The 18,141-nt window shown below is 39.7% G+C and overlaps 1 protein-coding gene across 1 annotated transcript; it reads right to left on the bottom strand.

Annotated features, from left to right (window-relative positions):
- Positions 1-16,342, bottom strand: f5 (coagulation factor V). The gene is made up of 25 exons (XM_040006713.1): positions 16,069-16,342; positions 15,740-15,822; positions 14,945-15,067; positions 13,316-13,528; positions 13,064-13,225; positions 12,099-12,320; positions 11,846-12,011; positions 11,549-11,729; positions 10,930-11,026; positions 10,608-10,813; positions 9,864-10,011; positions 9,556-9,768; positions 6,926-8,978; positions 6,650-6,818; positions 6,149-6,385; positions 5,789-6,005; positions 5,522-5,701; positions 5,260-5,376; positions 5,074-5,145; positions 4,309-4,394; positions 1,625-1,780; positions 1,368-1,512; positions 1,027-1,178; positions 673-855; positions 1-569 (listed from the first exon to the last, which is right to left on the bottom strand). Exons 1-25 carry the CDS (start codon positions 16,227-16,229, stop codon positions 423-425), a joined length of 5,889 nt encoding a protein of 1,962 aa, XP_039862647.1. The 5' UTR covers positions 16,230-16,342; the 3' UTR covers positions 1-422.
- Positions 16,343-18,141: the final 1,799 nt, after the last annotated feature.

The following is an 18,141-nucleotide window of genomic DNA, read 5'->3' as shown; positions in this document are numbered from 1 at the left end:
TAAAAACAATGCATATTGTATTTATTAGAAATAAATTACATATTCGTTCTCTGCTTACATATTTACATGAATCAGTATTTGTTCCTGATAAAATACTGCATATAAACTTGAAAATACAACTAGTATTTCAAAAACACACAAATCCTACTTACTCATTACATTTTTACTACTTTTTACTACTTTGATTGCAACTTCCAAAAAATAAAAAAATCATAGTGACAAGTGACAATTCACTCGTCTCCTTCTTCTTGTCCTCAAGCTACAAGACAAATCTGGCAAATAGTCTGAAACAAACATGTGTGAGTTTTTTCATGTTAGCTGTGATTTGGTATTTCTGTTATGTTACCTTTTTAGCTTCATGTCCATTTATTTGCATATTCATGAGCATGCTTGAGCTGACCTGTATGATCTATTATCTATTATCACTCAAAGTCACATCCAAGCAGCTCAATTCTCATGGTGATGGAGGTCATCCAGCTTTTGGGGATGACTCGGATAAAGCGGGAGAAAATGGGAGGGTAGATGTAGTTCCTGGCGTGGCCGTTGTTATTTGTATTTCCCACAAAAACCTGGATTTGATGTGAGCAGAGAGACAGGAATCGTTTACAATCACTTCTTTACTTCACTCAGTGAAAACACAAGTTTACTTGCTCAACATGTTGGACGGCTCACCCTGGCAGGCTCATCCTCACTATCCGTGTACTCTTTCCACTCTATCCCGTTGTCACTGTACTGCAAAATGTAGGACGTGACATACATCTCCTTCCCCAGAGACTTGGCTCCCTGGGTTATGACACCTGTGATCTTTTTAATCTGAGGCAGTTCTACCTGAAGCCACTGGTCCATGTTGTTATACTGAGAAGGAGAAGAAACAAGAGAGGCAATCAGGAAAAATCTGCATGCTAATGAACTGGCAAATTCTCAAGGGTTTTTAAGTGTTGTAGGTGTACTGGTTTTTATGCGATGCTCACATTAAATCTGAATGCACTTCTGTTTTATCTATCACGGCAATATTAGGACATTTACCATAGCCCGCCATGCGTTGACGGCACCTTGTCTGTTGAGGCGTGCGAGTGATGGTTTCCAGGGTCCATTGTACCAGCTAGTGGCTGTAGAGCTGGCTGTGATGTAAATGTCCCCTATAGCTTCACTTTCCATCCCAAGAGGCACTGAGCAGCCTGAGGCAGGAGATCAGAAATGTTTAGGACCTTTCACTTGATCATAACATACACTTTTAAAATTTTCACAGCATCCCTTACAGCCAGTTTAAAGTCTTATGCATTTAGTCTGGGGTTTGCAATGCACAGTGTCCAAACCTTTTTTTAAATTTTTTTTTTACTAAAATCGTTGTTACTGTACCGGCTTACCATCAAGCTCACAGCCAAAGTACTCCATGCGGACTGTTGCCATGCTGTACCATTCAATGGGGTGAAGCCTAATGAATCGTCCAATCACGGGAGGGAAGAAAATATTTGTCTTTGTCCCATAGGCTTCCTGGTTACCAGTGAATACCTGGTAAGAGAGGATAAGACACAAAGTGAGAGAATTAGATAGCTGCTCCCAAGCTTGTCCAGTTTGTAGGTCTTTGCATTAAAGAAAGGAAGTGATCAAACTTCCCCCCCACCTTTCTAAAGCCTTCGCTGTCGCCTTTATAAAAGATCCACTTCCGGCGGTCGTTGCTGTAGGAGATCAAATATTTGACCACATACTGGGAATAGAACATTTGCTTGGCTCCCTGAGTTGCCACCTGGCTGATCACAACTGGCCGCTGGAAGTCTACCTGTGTAGGGGAAAGTAGGTATTAAGGCACAGTGTCAAACATAAGGCCCGCTAAAGCCTCCAGTCCGTCCCACTGGATGTCTTCAGAAAAGAAATTTTGGACTTTTAATTGTATTTTCAGAAGTTTCACAGCTTTTCCTGCTGATAAAGATGTCCCCCATGGTCATCCCTACTTAAACAAAGTTATTCAGTTATAGATTTCTGTAATTTTACACATTTACTCTTTAAAATTTAAGACTTGTGATGACAGATTTCTTTCTGTCAAAATAGTTTGTATATGAGATATATAAGGAATTAAATGTGCAGTTAAACTTCTGTTCAATGGCAGAAAGGGCAGTTTTGCTGGTCTGCCCCACATAAGATCAAAGTGGATCAAAAAGGAGTTTTGGCACTTCTACACACTGGACAGGTAAAATTTGTGCAAATATTTTGTGCGGTAAAAATCTTTTTAAGACCCACATTTTCTTAATGCAGTTGTTCACACCAACTGAGTCATTTCACCTGATGAAACTTGCAGCATTTATTTTTCAGATAAAGGTAGATTTTTAAATTTTTTTCCATATGAACAATAAATGTGACAAATCAAACCGCTGCATTTGGTGACAGGTGCGCTCATTGCGCACCGAAATCGAATCTACAATGATAATAGTTAAATAATAGCAGAGGTGCCAAAAGTACAGACTTTACTTAAGTAGAGGTATGGATAGCTGGGTTAAAAAATACTCCAGTAGAAGTACTGAAGCAACTTCTTTACTCAAGTAAAAGTGAAAATATGCACTCAAAGTAAGAAAACAAACTGTAGGTCTTTGATTCTACTAACCATTTTTGTCCAAAGGTAACTGAGGCTTGTGCTATATTAATATAATAATAAAATAATGTTAGTACATGAGAATTTAATTTTAAATGCTAATTCTAATGAATATACTTAGCTTGAACATGTTATGTAGGACACATGAAGTGAAAGAGAATTAAAAAAAAACAAAAAAAACAAACACACTATTTTCTGTTGCCTACATTGTCGAGGGTGCCTCCACAGATAAACAATAAAATGAGCGCAGTCAAGGGTTACAGTCGGATTCAGTGGGATACATCAAGGAAACTCTAAGATCTGTGCAGAGTCTAAGCGTTGGGAAAAGAATCACAACTTACATTAATTTCTAACGTGAGCTCCAGTAGGTTTTCTTTGTGTACATGCTGTAATCAGCTGACCAGCTGCTCTTTGTGGATTCACACAACTGAACATGATGTAAGCAGTTTCACAAGCTATCTTGGCTGATGTCTATCCCCTACACTGACACTACACTTTTTATACGGTGTTTATAATAGACAGTATAAAGCTGGAATTCAGTTAATTAATATAAGCATCATTGACTTAAATGCAAATTCATCTCTGCTGCACTTGTAACCTAACACTGACCATGAGCAGCACAGCCACTATGCACCAGACGCACACAGTGTTTTAATAAAGAATTCGCCACAGTACTAAAACTAACCTGTTTACCCAGTATTTTCATGCAACATTTGAAGAACATAAAGTTTGTGTAGGTTTGTTTGTTTTGCAAGACATTTCACAATATGATAGTACATAATTTATCAAAACACACCATATACAAATCAAATATGTGATTACATTGAATACAAGCTTTAAAGTTGCAGTTTATCAAGCGTCACTGAGCAGTCTTTATCTTTAAATCTAACCTCTCTTTTTCTTACCCACTCCTGTTTGTGTTCCTACATCTTTCTCCATCTCTGAGTGAACTCATGTCACACAATTTTCTCTCCCTGTAAAATACAGCAGCTGGACCTTTAGCTAGCAGGAGCACTGTTGTGCCAAGGTAGTTATACTTGGCGTTGGGAGTGCACAACACCATTCCACTTTAACCTCAGATGATAAACGCTACAGATGACACAGCTGAACCTAATGTAACCTATCCCAAACCTAAGCTGTTTTGAAAATGGAAGTACAGCTAGTCATTTAAAGATCTAGGGAGTAAAAGTAAAAAGTTGTCAGAAAAAGAAATTCTCAAGTACAGATACCTGAAAATTCTAGTTAAGTACAGTAACAAAGTATTTGTACTTCATTACTTCCAACCTCTGACTATTTTACCTAAGACATAATTTCTCTGCCTCTTCAGATGTGGTCCCAACTTTGCCAACAAGAGCTCAAACTGCCTCACTCACATCCTGAAACATGTACAAGCAGTCGTAAAACAGCTTCAATTCCTGGATTTCAAACCATGAAGTTCTCCCTGCTGCTGCCTTCTTGTGAGAAGTGGATGAACCCAGAATCTCTCTGTCTTCCCTTTCTGGTTTAGAAACATCAGGACCAGCTACTTTTTTCAGTCCAGTGTTGGGGGAAAATTATTTTTTGTGAGGACAAACGCTTTCAGTGTGTATATGTTAAACAACAAGTTTGCATCTGAAAAATGTGGAATTTCGTGTCTTTTTTTTGCATCGCATCTGGTATGTAACAACTGCATTTGCATGGTAAGCATGGGAGTGTAGGTTATCACATCTACACCACATTACCTGAATAAAGCTGTTGTTCTTGTCTGTGCTCCATGCATTGTATTTACCCTGATTGTTCAATCTGGCAAGATGGGGCTCCCAGTATCCTTAAAAGACAGAAAAAATTACAGACCTTTACCATGCAATAATTTCCCAGGTCCTCTGACAAGATACCGAACTGCCGATTGCCTCCGATGTATCCATCAGAGTGTGATTGGTCAAAGTGCAGAAAATAACGCGGGACAGGGGTGAATGCAGCTTGTGGTATAAGAAGTGCATTGAGTCCCCAGTAAAAGTCCTTTTTATGAGAATTATAGAAAAGTTGTCGGATATGGTGGTGGATTTGGAGACACAACTGGTGAAAAGAAAGATTTCTGTGATAGTTGGTGCTAGAGCATCTGTTCAAGACTGTTCCACCTGTAGATATAATGTAGAAGTTGGACTTCTAGCTTGGCTTTAGTTTTTATTAATATTTTTAAATGCCCTGGGCTTGTTTTATTGTAAATAAATCATGTTATTTGCTACTCTTGAGTTTTGTACTCCTTGGCTATCACTGCCCTTTTAGTTTTTTAGTTGATCTCCACCCAATGGAAAAGGACCTCCCTCTTCCTTCTCCTTTTCCTGCATTACATAAAGGCGATGACCTTGATTACCCTTCTAGTTTTAGTCCAGGTAACAACAACATCAGTAGATCAGTAGTGATTCGTGATGTACTGTGAGTTAAGTAGTACCGAAGTGTATTTGTTGCTAAAATAAATTATTGCAGACAAGAGGTAGTATAGCTACCTCTAGTTTTGATTGCTGTGATCTCTCCATCCTTCACACTGCCCGATTCTAGACCCAGTGGACGATAGCAGTCTTGGGGACACACGAGAAATATTTCAGTATTAAAATGTAAGACATATAAAACATGTCAAAATGGGTAGAAAATCATGTTGTAAATTCAGCAGAGTGATAGTTTTATATTTGCACCATTATCCAGAACCAAAAAGAGTGTCTGCATGCCCTTCTGTTGGCTAAGGCCAACTTCTGTCTCCAGCTGCCAGAGGCCAGGTTTGGATGGATACATCTCCAGGGTAGCAAAACCCCCTGCGAACACAGTTCATCACACGGATTCACTTGAAACTTTTCTCTCTGCTGCTACAGCTGACAATCCAAATCCTGCAGACTGTGAATTCTAATGTTTAAAATGTGGTGAAGAAGGTGTTACTCTAAGTTTACATATCATTCTCACCAGGCAGCAGTGGGTAGACAGCCTGTCTGTAGCTGGTGCTCTTCTTGTGTATAAATGTCTGCCCATGAAAGTGGACACTATGAAAATCATTGGGAGAACCCAAGTTGATGAGATGCCAGGTCACAAGCTGGTTGGTGTACATCCTCAGGCCCTTCAGGCTGTGTATAATTCCATTGATTGCTAAAAAAAACCAAGACATTTTTATATAATTCTGTTTTTGTCTCTAATAGGTGCATGGTATAGAAGGCACTAAAAGTAATGCATTACAATGGAACTTTAGGTTCTCCTTGAACGTGTGATCCATGATTCTCCTTCGCCTTTTTCTTTGCATTATCTCAGAGTTCTTCTCATAGTACCAGCTCCGTGACTCATCAAAAGTCATGAAAAGTAGTGTGAATTCTCTCCTATCTGTTAATTTCGTGTCCAAGGTTCCCTCTCGACACACCAGCAAAGGCCCAATCAAGCCTGAGTGGATATCCCTTTCCTAAGAGAAAGCGCACATGTGAGGTTCAATATTATTTTAAATAAATCATTACTTTGTTTTTGTTTTATTGAAGATATAACTTAAACCACAGAAAATTCTCTGCATCTCTCTTTTTTATAACAAGTATTAATTATTATACTCACAGGATTTACGCCTGAATAGTAGGCCCAGGTTCGGCAGACAGACTCTTCTGGTTTTGGCCCAACTGTATGCCCGACTTGCCACAAATAAGTAAAGGTGCTATTGGGTTTAACCTCATTGTCATATTTGAACCAGTAATGGGATTCATCCTCATAGGAGAGGCCTTCTGTCCGCTTGGTATAGGACACCCCATTGGGGTGTATTGAATATGGACGGTTGGCATTGTTCCTGAACACCACCTACGAGACAGTGACACACATTCTGCATTTTGGAAAGATGGAGTGTTAGGGTTGGGGTAATAAACTTTTTTTGGAAAACGCTCTTTTTGATTATCTTGCTGAGAGTTAGATTAGGAGCTCTGACCTTTAAACCAGGATAAAGGACACATAGTGAGTCTATTAGCTTAGTGAAGGTAATTGGTTAGATGGATCTTGGTTGCTTTAGACAGAACATATAAATATTGAGAAAGTAAAGGCAGCTGGCTTATGTCGGGTTAGTCTTACCATGATGCTTTGTCCAACCTCCGCTTTGATGACCGGCCCCAGGATGCCGAGATGCTCGTCTATCTCCCCACGGATGTCGGGTGTGGTGAAGCTACTATCCAAGTAACCTCGAAAGACTACCTTGGTGAACTTAGTTTCTTGGCTGAGTAGTTCATGCTTTTCTTGCCTCCTGTTTAAATAACAGGATGATGCTTTAGCTGACATGTTCTTGATTTCCTGTAAATCAGCATTCAGGTGTTATATTAGTCTTTTAAATTTTCACAACTCTGAGCTTACCTGTGTCCATACCCTGCATAATCCCATTCGACCTCCTCTGCAGCAATGAAATAAGTCTTGACATTGGGGCCTGACATTTTTAAGTAATATTTTGTGGTCTCGTCAAGGTCAAGGTTCTTGATATCATCAGCGACGCTGTAAGGGTCTTTGTACATCACGTACTCGTATTCATCCTGTTCTTCTAGCGCTAGGTGATCTGGTTCTCCCCCAGGAATATAAAGCTCATAGTCGCTGAAATCAGGCCGAGGCACACCAATAACAACGGGCATGTCAATGACGTGGTCCTCAGTCAAGACGGGCTTTGGTGAGTGAGGCCGTGACCCACGAGGAGTCATTCCTGGATTAAATCCACGAGGAGAGAATGGTAAACCACTCCGGGCCTGAGGCTTGTATTCCTTTCTTTTCCTTGTTTTCATGCCATGTCCCTTCTCTGGTCTCTGTCGACGGTTCACAACCCTGACTTTCTTTTTTGGAGGCAGTGTTGTTTGAGGGGTTTCCTTCTCAAAGTGTTTCTTCAACTGGTCTGGAAGTTCCTCAGGTATCATTTGGTAAGTTCCTTCGTAGGTCCAGTTGTGACCTTGTATTTTGACCAAACTGGTTTTAATAGCCTCTGTATTGTTTTCCTTAAGGAAGATGATCACTTCTTCACTGCTCTCTGAGAAACCTAGCTCTTCAGAACTGAGGGACTGGTTACCTGAAACTGTAGTCTGATTAGAAAGACTTTCCAAAGATGTGTTGGTCAACTTGTCAAAGAGACTTGAGATATTCTCCTCACGCCCCATACTGCTCATCACTGATAGAGCTGATCTGGATGCATCCCCTGTGACATTTTGCTCATTCTCAAGCAAAATCTGGGTTACATTTTTATAGCTGGAATTAGTTGGAGTAGTCACAACTTCAAGATTAATTTGAGGTCCATACTCTAGCTCTCCTGAGCTCAAAAAAGTGTTATTGTCACTGGTTTTATTTTCTGTCCTTTTAGTCAACTCCAAGATGGTTAAGTTGTTCCTTTTAATGTTGCTGCTGACTTCTTCAACATCTACCTCTAGAACTGACAATGAATGGTTTGTTCTCTCTGCTGACGTGTTGCCATACTTTACTGCAGTGTTAGTCTCGTCTTCCCGTTTTGTATTTTCCAGCAGAGTGTCAGCTGATAAATTGCTGTTTAGGCTACTGTTGAAATTGTTAATGCTTGGCTTTGACAGAGGCACAGAGTAAGAGAACACATCCCCTCTAGTGTATTTCTCCTCAGAGTCCTGTACAACCTCTTCAATAGAAGTGTGGTTATCAGTGGTCAGTGTTACATTTATTCTTTCCCTTTCTAAACTGTTACTTGAATTTCCTGATAGTGCTGCAGTGAGATTGGTTGGCTCTTGCAATGCTACGTTAGGTCTGGTAGTCTCTGATGACAAACTGCCATTTCTAGTTGTACTGGAATCCTTTTGTGACACATTGTGGCTATTCAAACCAGTTAGGTTCTCTGTTTGATACAGAGTGGAACTGTCTAAAACTGACTGTGTCAATGGTGTACTGCTGTTCAGTATATGTGTTGTATTCTCACTTGTGCTTTGTTTCTGCAAATTACCTATTGTAATATTCAGGACTTTCAAAATAAGAAACCACACTTCAGTTAATGCATCTGAGTTTATAGTGGAGGTCTCGGGTTTACTCTTTATCTCTGTGAAATTAAGGGTGCTGTTCATATCTTTTTCAAGGACATCAACAACATCGTAATCCAGGAAAGAGAGGTCCAAGTTCTCCATATCTGAGTCAGCAGACTGGCTCTTGAGAGACCTGAGATTCAATTCTTCTGCAAACATTTGTGTGTAGTTATCTGGCTCCAGTGATGAGTTTTTATCTGGATCTACCTTCTCTTTCTCTTCTTTTTCTTTGATTTCCTCCAAGCTAGGGGGCTTCCACACAGTAAACTCACTTTTTGGAAATGAATCTTCGTACTCATACTGGTAGTCACGGAAGCACTCAACATCCCGAAACTTAACACGCATTCCGTTAGTTGTCTCATGGGAATTCAGGGAAGCAAGAAGCCAGACACCTGGTTTAAAAGAGACACAAAAAACATCAGTGATAAAACTATGGAGTGTGCATCTGTTTCGGATGGTGGCAGTGACTGGTTAATTACATGGACTATATAGGATGGATATGGGAAATGTTACGTTACACTTGTGAAGTTTCGTGAAGTCATGAAACATTTTTGTTCTCACCATCAACCCACCAGCCTGGGGTGCCTCTAAACATGAAACCAAAGGACACTATCTTTGATAAATCGTGAGCATATCCTGACCTTTACAACTTTGTACAAAATGAACTTCTTGTATATTAACTATGATCTGTAATGTAACAATTAGGGCCATAAACTCATCAGAAAAGCATTTATTTAGGGCACAAAAAAAGAGCGCTGAGGGTTCTGTTTCCATAGACTTCTGTGCAACTGCACTGGTTTTAATTTTAACACCAGAGAGCTATTGCATCTATGAATCTATACTTAATATCATGCAGTTCAATAAAGTGTTACTTTCAATGTCTTTCTGAAGGTAAAAAAATATCCTGGCAAATAATTATCTGGATGTTAAGAATCTGACATAATATGAGCACTGTCAGTCCTTACTGACCAGTGTTGAGCATGTTCATAGTGATGGTCTCTCCAGTCATGGGGTAGAGGCTTAGGAAGTCCTCTGTTCTGTCATTCAGCTCAAATGTGTGGCCGTAGAAAGTAGCTGTCTGGATGTAGTCCTGTGCGCCAATGCTGGACACGTGCCATGTTGCAACCTCACCACTGCAGAAGCCCAAGGGTGGGTCGTCCTTAAAGATGTAACCGTTGACAGCTGTAAGGTAATTCATGACAGTTAGTTGACTGCAGCCAGGTAAATGCAAGGCCAATATGTTATATGAACCTTAATTAGCTCAAGGAAAAACTCACTGTGCTTGATATTGGACTTATAAAATTCTGGGTCTTCCCTGTTGACTTTAGATTGATTACAATATTGGCGAATGTTATCCTCTAGATACCAACTCTTGTTCTCATCAAAGACCGCAAACATCGCATGCTGCTCTTTGTCTGCTTTCAGCTGTAGACAAAAAGAAAGACATGTACTCCTCTTCACACCATCAGCTTCTATATCAACAGCAAATACATCTCAGTCTTATCGTTTTTGGGCTTGCAGGTATTTTGGTCATCATCAAATTATTCGACAAATTAAAACAACATTCATTAAAATCTTTTTCAATAGTTGTTAACTAAACATAAACTAAAAAATGATAACTAACTGAACAAGATTGTGTGCTCACAAACTAAGTTTAGTTTTACTCTTTGCCTGGTTCTGGCGGAGGTTTCTTCTTCCTCTGCACTGGCGCCAAAGTGCTTGCTCGGAGGACATCTGATTGTTGGGCCTTTCTCTGTAGGTTCTTACCTTACAATGTAACTCGCCTTGAGACAACTGTTGTTGTGATTTGGTGCTATATGAATAAAACTGGACTGAATTCAACTTATATAAGTGAACTTGAAAAACTATATGAAACCAAACTTAATTCAAAATACCACTTAAATATGAAGACTGAGGCCTTTCTGTGTGGAGTCTGGACGCAAACCAAATAACACTGAAAGCAGCATTTATTATTTATTTTTTATTTTTGCTGCCCAGTGTCTAGCAGCTGTTTTTCTTACCTGCACATTCCTGACATTGAGGGACTGACTCTTGCAGATGAGCATTGGTCCGATCAGTCCAGAGGCGATGTCCCGTGGTGTGTTCACCGCACTGTGATAAAGTCGTGTCAGACATCTGGAATCTCCCTCCAAAGGCTCATCCTCTTCGACCACTTTCCACACATAGGTGTGTGTCTCACCTGGCTGGACACCATGAGAATGGTTTCCTGGAAACCATAATACAAAAACTCCATCAAATATATGTCAACTTTTAATATAAGCAAACTAAAGTGGGCTGTTCAGCCTTAAAACGTTTGCTTTAAATGGAATGAGAAATTAGTACCTCCTTTTGGGTAGTTGACTCCTTCTTGGGACTTCTCTATTGTCAGTCCATGCGGGTAGATACTGTAGGGTCTGGAGGCCATGTTCTTAAAAACAATCTGTAACAGCAGTAAGGGTACATGAGGACAAACAGTCTGTAATCACTGTGAAATAATTACACAATCCCTGCAGCCCACTTTAGTGAGACACACACAAGATACTTGTCTTAGCTCTGTGTTTATTGATTTGAAATACCACTGACTGTCTGGATAAAGTGCTGACTTTCAACTCAAAAGTACATCTATTTCCTGTCTTTGAGAGATGGGTTTTGAATTTTTGAACGTAGTTAAATAATATTCTGTTTTAAATCATTTAGTGAAGACTGTTGATGCCTAAATAATTGTCATTTTATTGCCTGTCAGTGCACGTTGGTGACCCTCCAAACCAGGTTCCCTCAGCCAGAACTAAGAGTGAGACTGCTTTGAAAGTAAAGCATTTGGAGCATGGTGCTTTTAAGCTGTTTTTTCCTAAATATGTTTTGAGTTATGTGGCTCGTGTGATCATGTGGAGTGATATGAATAATAATTTAACTCATAATATGCTAAGTGACTATAATTTGGCTTCAATACATGTTCTCTCACCGTGATAATGTCTCTGATTTGCGCTCTGATCACTGGGCCCAAAATACCCAGCTCATTTTTCCTCTGCTTGTTCTCTGATTTTTCAGTGAACGTCTCATCTTTGTACTGAGTGTACACTGCCTTCTTGTACTTCCCACCTATGCGTGTTGGTGACTGACTCAGGTACTGGCGCTTGAAGTCCCTACACAAAAAAATGAGAAATTTTCTATATCAGTTCATGTCGGCACATTTGCAGTTTTAATCTTTCATAAACCAAAAAAAAAATACCTAAAATGTTTTAAAATATAGTCTGCTTACTCATCAATATGGTCTTGCTTGGTAGGCGCATAGTCCCAGAAAATTTCCTCAGCAGCGATGTAGTATTTCCACTGCCTGCTTTGTCGTTGTTCTGTATAGCTCACCCACCGCTGTGGTTTTTCAAATCCTTTACAATTTATCACATCCACAAAAGCGTGCATGCTAGCTGCAATGATAGGAATGAATTTTTACTGTCAGTTTAACTACACAGGTGAATACTTTTCTACTCTGGTTAATGTAGAGAAACACTTACCTTCTATGTGCTTGACGGTATGTGAGGAGAGCAGCCAGCGTCCTGTGTGGACAGCCACCATGCTGGCAGTGATGGAGGAACCAGTGATGAGCCCGACTGATGACACTTTATGCCCAGCATGTTCCAGTACTTGCCCGTTCATATGCACTGAGAATACCTCTGGCTCTGAGCTCATACCCACCAGATGTACACTCACAGGGGCATAGGTGCACATGCTGACATCTGGAAGGAAAAGAGGAAACTCTGAGTCTCTTTATGGTTTTTACATTAATTCTTACAGTCAATATTTTTCCTTTACACCGACATACACACCCTAGCATTTACCACTCAATTCCATCAGCAATGTCACTGTTCCTGAAAATACAGTTGTGGCCAAAAGTTCTGGCAATGGCACAAAGGTCTTTTGGTACACTTTGCAACTTGCAGCTTTTGAATGATTAAATCTTTGTGATTGTTCTTCAGTTTATCATAGAAACCTGTCAATAATAATTTCATTAAAAACAAAAGCAGCATGAAGTGAATGAAAAACTTTGTGCCAATGTCAAAACTTTTTGTACAACTCACTGTATAAACCCCAGCTGTCAGAGAAATGGAGTGAACTGTAGCTAAAGATTAACGAATCTCATGGAAATGTGAATCAGAGATGCCAGTGTAAATAATTGTTTAGTATACATCAGAGGAGAACAGAAAAAACAACTGTGAAACTCTGGGCTGCTTCTGGGGTCTGTATTTAACGTAACAATTTAGTCCATAGCTTTTGTTAATACTAATATATATATATATATATATATATATATATATATATATATATATATGAAATGTAAAAAAAACTGTTTTAAAGTGTTTTCATTGTTTTGCTATTGAATACTTCATTATTGTATTGTATTATTGTAGAATCCATATATTAAAAAAGGCTAGCTTTTAGATCCCTTAGTGACAAATAACTGAGTGTTATACAGACTTACCTGGCAGAGATCCGTTTGTATATCCATTGATAGTATATTTCACATGGTTGTCTGAGGTATAGCCGGTAGGCTCGTATTTGCTCCTGCTCTCATCAAAAACCCCGAAAAGAAATACATACTCGTGGTGGATGCCAGCCTGCTGCCCTGATTCATCTAGACTGCCTGCCCAGAGAGAAAGAAAAAAAGAGAGCGATCAAAATTCTAAAAGCAGTGTAAAAAACACAAAAAGCACCAACGCATTTTCATAGTTACCTTGCTTGCAGATGAGCAAAGTGCCAATGAGGCCAGAGTTGTAGTCTTTGACCACATTTTGATGGGAGATGTAGGTGTAGGTAAGACAGGTGGGGTCATTTTTCTGAGGAGCAACATCTGACGTCACCTCCCAGTAATAAACGTGCTCACTGTTTGGAAGTACTTTGTCGTCCTCTTTCTCTTTTTGTGACGTGTTGTCAAAGTAGTAGGCTCCTGTGAAGAAAGGAGATAACTACTCCGAATTACAGATAAATAATATCATGATGGCAAAATTAACAAAATGCCACTGGTGTGCAGCAACTACAACTAAAAATAAACTAAAACTAGATGTGAAAAAAACAAACATTTTAGTTAACTAAAATAAAATAAAAACCAGCCTTTTGAAAAAGAAATTCAAAATAATTTAAATGATCTTGTAAACTTGGAAAACTAACTAAAATGAAATTTAAATATATAGAGAAAATCTCCTTAGTTGCACTGATGTCATGTTCACAAGACTTTCAAAAGTTTCTGTTTTGTTACTGTCATGGTCCTGGGTCAGTGAACCGGTGTTTTATATTTTGTGTTATTATCATGATTTACCACAGTTAGCGTTTTGGTTTCTGTTTTGTATTTCTAGCTCCTTAAGTTTTCTAGTATTTCTTGATTTCTAGTTCTTGGGTTTTGTTCCTGTGCCCCTCACGTTAGTGTGGATTTTGTTCTGTCTTCATGTTTATTTTCTTCTTCCCCAGTCAGTCGTGTCTCATGTCGCTCCTGTCCCTGTGCTCCGTGTTCCCTCGGTTCAGTATCAAATCCATGCCTCTGTGCATCTCGTGTGTTTCCTGTTTTATTTTGATAGTCCCTCTCTTGTGTTCAGTGTTTTGAGTTTTTACATCTGATGAGTTCCAGCTGTGTTTCCACCTTTTCCCCCATCCTCTCGTTTCCTACGTGTGTATTTTAGTTCTCAGTCTTCCCCTGCTTGTTATTGCGTTGTACTCTCACAATACTGTGTGTTTTCCTCCGTGTTCCTAGCCGTTCCAGAGTTTACTCTTCCTGGTTCGTTTTCTTGTGTTCTAGTTGAAGTTTGTAGTTTCCAGTTTCTAGTTTAGTTTAGTGTTTAATGTTAGTTTTTACACCCTAAATAAAGCTGCCTCCTTTAGTTCGCTCTTTCGTTGTCTGTGGTATGTGGAAGTCTGAGAAGATTTTGAGCTTTTTTTATAACCAGCTTTAAACAGTTTACAAAGATAATAGAGACTCTCCTGCATGGTTTTCTTACATTTTTGTGTTTCCTGTGTACTCTGACTTTTGTATTAAGAGCAAATTAAGGAACACTTTGCCTCAATTTCCTAAGTTCACTTTAATTCCCATAAGTCTCAGAGAGTGATTTCCTAAGGCTTAGCAGTTCTTCCTGTTGGACTTCAGAACTGTCTGCTTTGATAATCTGCCTGCCTGGTTAATATTTTAGAAGAAGTCAAACAGATTTGTTTGTTGTATTGGCTAATGTTGTGTAATTATTACAATAAGGGACATCACAAGCACTCACAGTAACATTATGAGGCAGACTATGTTATGAAGTAGTGGTACTGTTGTTTTAAGGATAGCAGCATCTTTTGCATTCATCTGTTAGCAGCTGGGTTAATACGCACTCACCCTCAGACTGTTTCCCATAAGCCACACCGTGTGGGCTGATGCTATACGGGCTGGTGGCCATGTTTCTGAAAGTTACAACAATCGTCTCCCCTTCTTCTGCCCTCAGCGTGGGACCAAGGAGACCTGCAGAGAAGTTTATTTATGTGGAATCATGTCGTTTCAAAGGCTTTAGTTCATCACAGGGACACACTCGGATAAACACAGACTGACTCATCACTCTTTCTCTTTAACTGTTGACTTGCACAGCAACTTGACCGTAAACATTTGCAATAAAATGAAAGTAACCTTCTTTTTTGTAAATACAGCTTTATATTTTTTTCTTGCTTTCTGGGAAAGGAATTATTCTGTGACTGTTATTTCACTATCCTGCAAATGAATATATGCTTTGGCACCACATAAGAGGTGGAAGGGAGAAAGTCCAACCTTTTAATTCAGTTCCTTCAGAGAAAAATTAGCAAAAGTGGTAGCTGCTTATCCATTAATATGCACTCGGAGTGATACATTAAATGAATAATAATAACCTAATGTGTCCTAAAGTAAAAAGAGTGCATTTGATAGCGACTGTCTGTGTTTTTTTCCCACTGCGTGACACCAGGGCACCTTAAAAGCTCCTCAACACTGGTTCATTAAGTCTCTAATATACATGCATGTACATGGTAACTGCTTTCTGGGAACGTTATTGGTAAATACACCCCTCTATCTCACAGGTTAGTTAATGTGCAGACAGCGCAAGTGTTACTTAAAAATTTAAACCAGACATACGGTGTGTTCATGTAAACCGCATGAAGCATTTACCTAACCACGATGGATGAGTCTTAGCCTGTCTGAAGCCTTTCTCATATTCCCGAAAGACCACTTTCTTATAGGTGGGTCCAGACCTAAGGAAGGGTGGAAAAAACACAAAACATTACTCATTGTGCACACATAAGAAAATCCCCACAATACTTACACAATGGTGCATAGAGTCTAAGATGTGAAATTTACTGATTTAACAAGGTGTGACTACTGATTTCATAATAAAACGGATTTTTAAAAATACAATAATAAAGTTACCAGATGCAAAAAAACAAAAGACAAAAAAGCATTCCAGTTACTCTTTATCAAAGTTTGAAGTGCTGTCCTACCCGTCTGTGTCGTTGCCAGAGTATTTCCAATCTATCTCCACAGCAGCAATGTAGTAATGTCTCTCCTTAGGCTGGGGCTGGTTTGCTTTGACCTGGTGGGCAGTCAGAAGAACCAGGACAGGTAGGAGCCAGCGAGCTCCAGTCCGGACACGGAGCCTCATACTTATGATCAGAGAGTGTGCTCTCTTCTACAACTCAAGAACTTGGGAGCTGACAGACAGTCTGCTGTGTGCTTTATCTGCCACTGACACACGTACACATACCCACACTTGCTAGTTCAAACATTATGTCCCAGGGCAATGAACTGCGCCTCTGCATATTTTTTTCCCCTTTTGCAACCGGAAACATATGTGCGTTGCTGTGAGTCATGCCCGAAGGGTGTTGATGGTGGGAATGAGTGTTGAAATTCTGATCGTAAATTTCTCTGGCCTAAGAATGTTCCAGAAAACCACTCTTAAAAACATGCCATAATTTCAGGGAAGCATTACTGTAAGTGTAATAGGTGTGGCCACACGTCATTCTGGTTTACCCCAATTTCACGCAGTTGAAATACTATTAAATGTAGCCTAAACTCATATCTGGACATTCACTTAGTGTTTACCAGTTTATTATTATTTTTAAGTAAGATGTGACTTAAAGTATCACATTTACATAAAACAAAGACAAAAAAAATCTATTGAGGCTACGTCCACACGTACACAGGTATTTTTGAAAACGGAGATTTTCCGTTTTCGTTTTAAAAAATAATCCTGTCCACACGTAAAGGCAGAAATGAAGGAAAACGCTGCTATGAACACGCCAAAGCAGCAGGTGGCGATATATTCCTAACCGTGCAGAAATGTTGGCCAATCAGAAGTCTAGAAGCCTCGGTGGGAAAAAGTAAACAAAGCTGGGGCATAGAAGCAGAACCAAGTCGTATGTGTGGAGGGACAGTAACTGTGTGTGTATATGTAAGCATTCAAACACTGCAGAGAGTACAATTAACAGTAACAGTATTGTAGAAATTCATTTCACCGAAACAATAACGTGGCGCACAGTGTGACGTCAAAAAATGCGCACACCTTTGACGCTGCGTTTTCTCAGTTTTTCTCGTCCACCTGTAAATGCAAAAACGGAGTTTTCGAAAATATCCACCCTGGCAGGCGTTTTTAAAAATCTCGAAAATGCCGTTTGCGTGTGGACGAAAGGTACAAACGCATAGAAAAATCTGCGTTTTTCAAAAATACCTGGGTACGTGTGGACGTAGCCTCATACTCACGCTTTTATTCGTGTATCGTTTTTCTCTTGTCTCTTATTTCCCCTTGTCTCGATTGTACTTTATTTTCTTGTCCCGTGAACATAGAGTTTCCGCTCCACTGCCTTATTTCATACGGGTCCACATTACCGATGCACGCCATTTTTTCCAAGTACGGCCGGTCTTGGCGTCTGGGCGCAATCGGTCGCGATACAGCCCTTTGTCTTTTGCGCTGATTTTAATTTCTCTTTGATATTTGGGCATATTGGGGCCCGATGAATGTAAAAACAAAGAATTACCAGATTTTTTTTTAACTTACTTTTGTTTTTAAGAAAAACGAGAGCCACAAATGAGGATATTCATTTAAGATTATGATAGAACGGTAGCAGTATAATGTTCTCGTAAGTGGATATCAGGCCCATGTAGAGCATAATTGAGTATTTTTGTCTAAATAACCCAAATGTGATGTCCACATATGTGGACGGCAGGTTCTAGGAGGTTAAGCATGGTTCTGACAGTCCTGGGCCCTGTTTCAGGAAGCCGGTTTAGTGCAAAACTCTGAGTAAGTATACCCTGAGTTAACGAAAACTCTGGTTTTTCGGTTTCACAAAGCGAGTTTAGATTAATTCTGAGTGAGTTACTATGACGACACACTCCGTGAAGCTAACCTGCCCCCTAGCAGGTTTACTACAACTAACCCTGACGTTCTCCGCCTCTTTGTCGGAAACCTGACTGTAGGAAGTGTCAGACATGGCGTGCTCCTTCCTTGAAGAGCCAGTAGATCGTGAAGCCCAAATTCTCCGCAGAGCTCTCCGCCGGGAGAGAGTGATCAGAGCGCG

Source organism: Simochromis diagramma, unplaced genomic scaffold (assembly GCF_900408965.1).
Source record: "Simochromis diagramma unplaced genomic scaffold, fSimDia1.1 OVJJ01000514.1, whole genome shotgun sequence".
NCBI classification, from domain to species: domain Eukaryota; kingdom Metazoa; phylum Chordata; class Actinopteri; order Cichliformes; family Cichlidae; genus Simochromis; species Simochromis diagramma.
This window is presented reverse-complemented; position numbering and strand designations above follow the sequence as displayed.

Bases quoted from the DNA above. Each gene is read 5' to 3' on its own strand.
- f5 (XM_040006713.1), bottom strand. From the start codon at position 16,229: ATGAGGCTCCGTGTCCGGACTGGAGCTCGCTGGCTCCTACCTGTCCTG. The intron at 11,730-11,845 runs GTAAGCAGACTA...TTTTTTGTGTAG, and splicing joins AAGCAAGACCATATTGATGA to GGACTTCAAGCGCCAGTACC. The intron at 10,012-10,607 runs GTAAGAAAAACA...TTTTGTCTACAG, and splicing joins TCAATGTCAGGAATGTGCAG to CTGAAAGCAGACAAAGAGCA.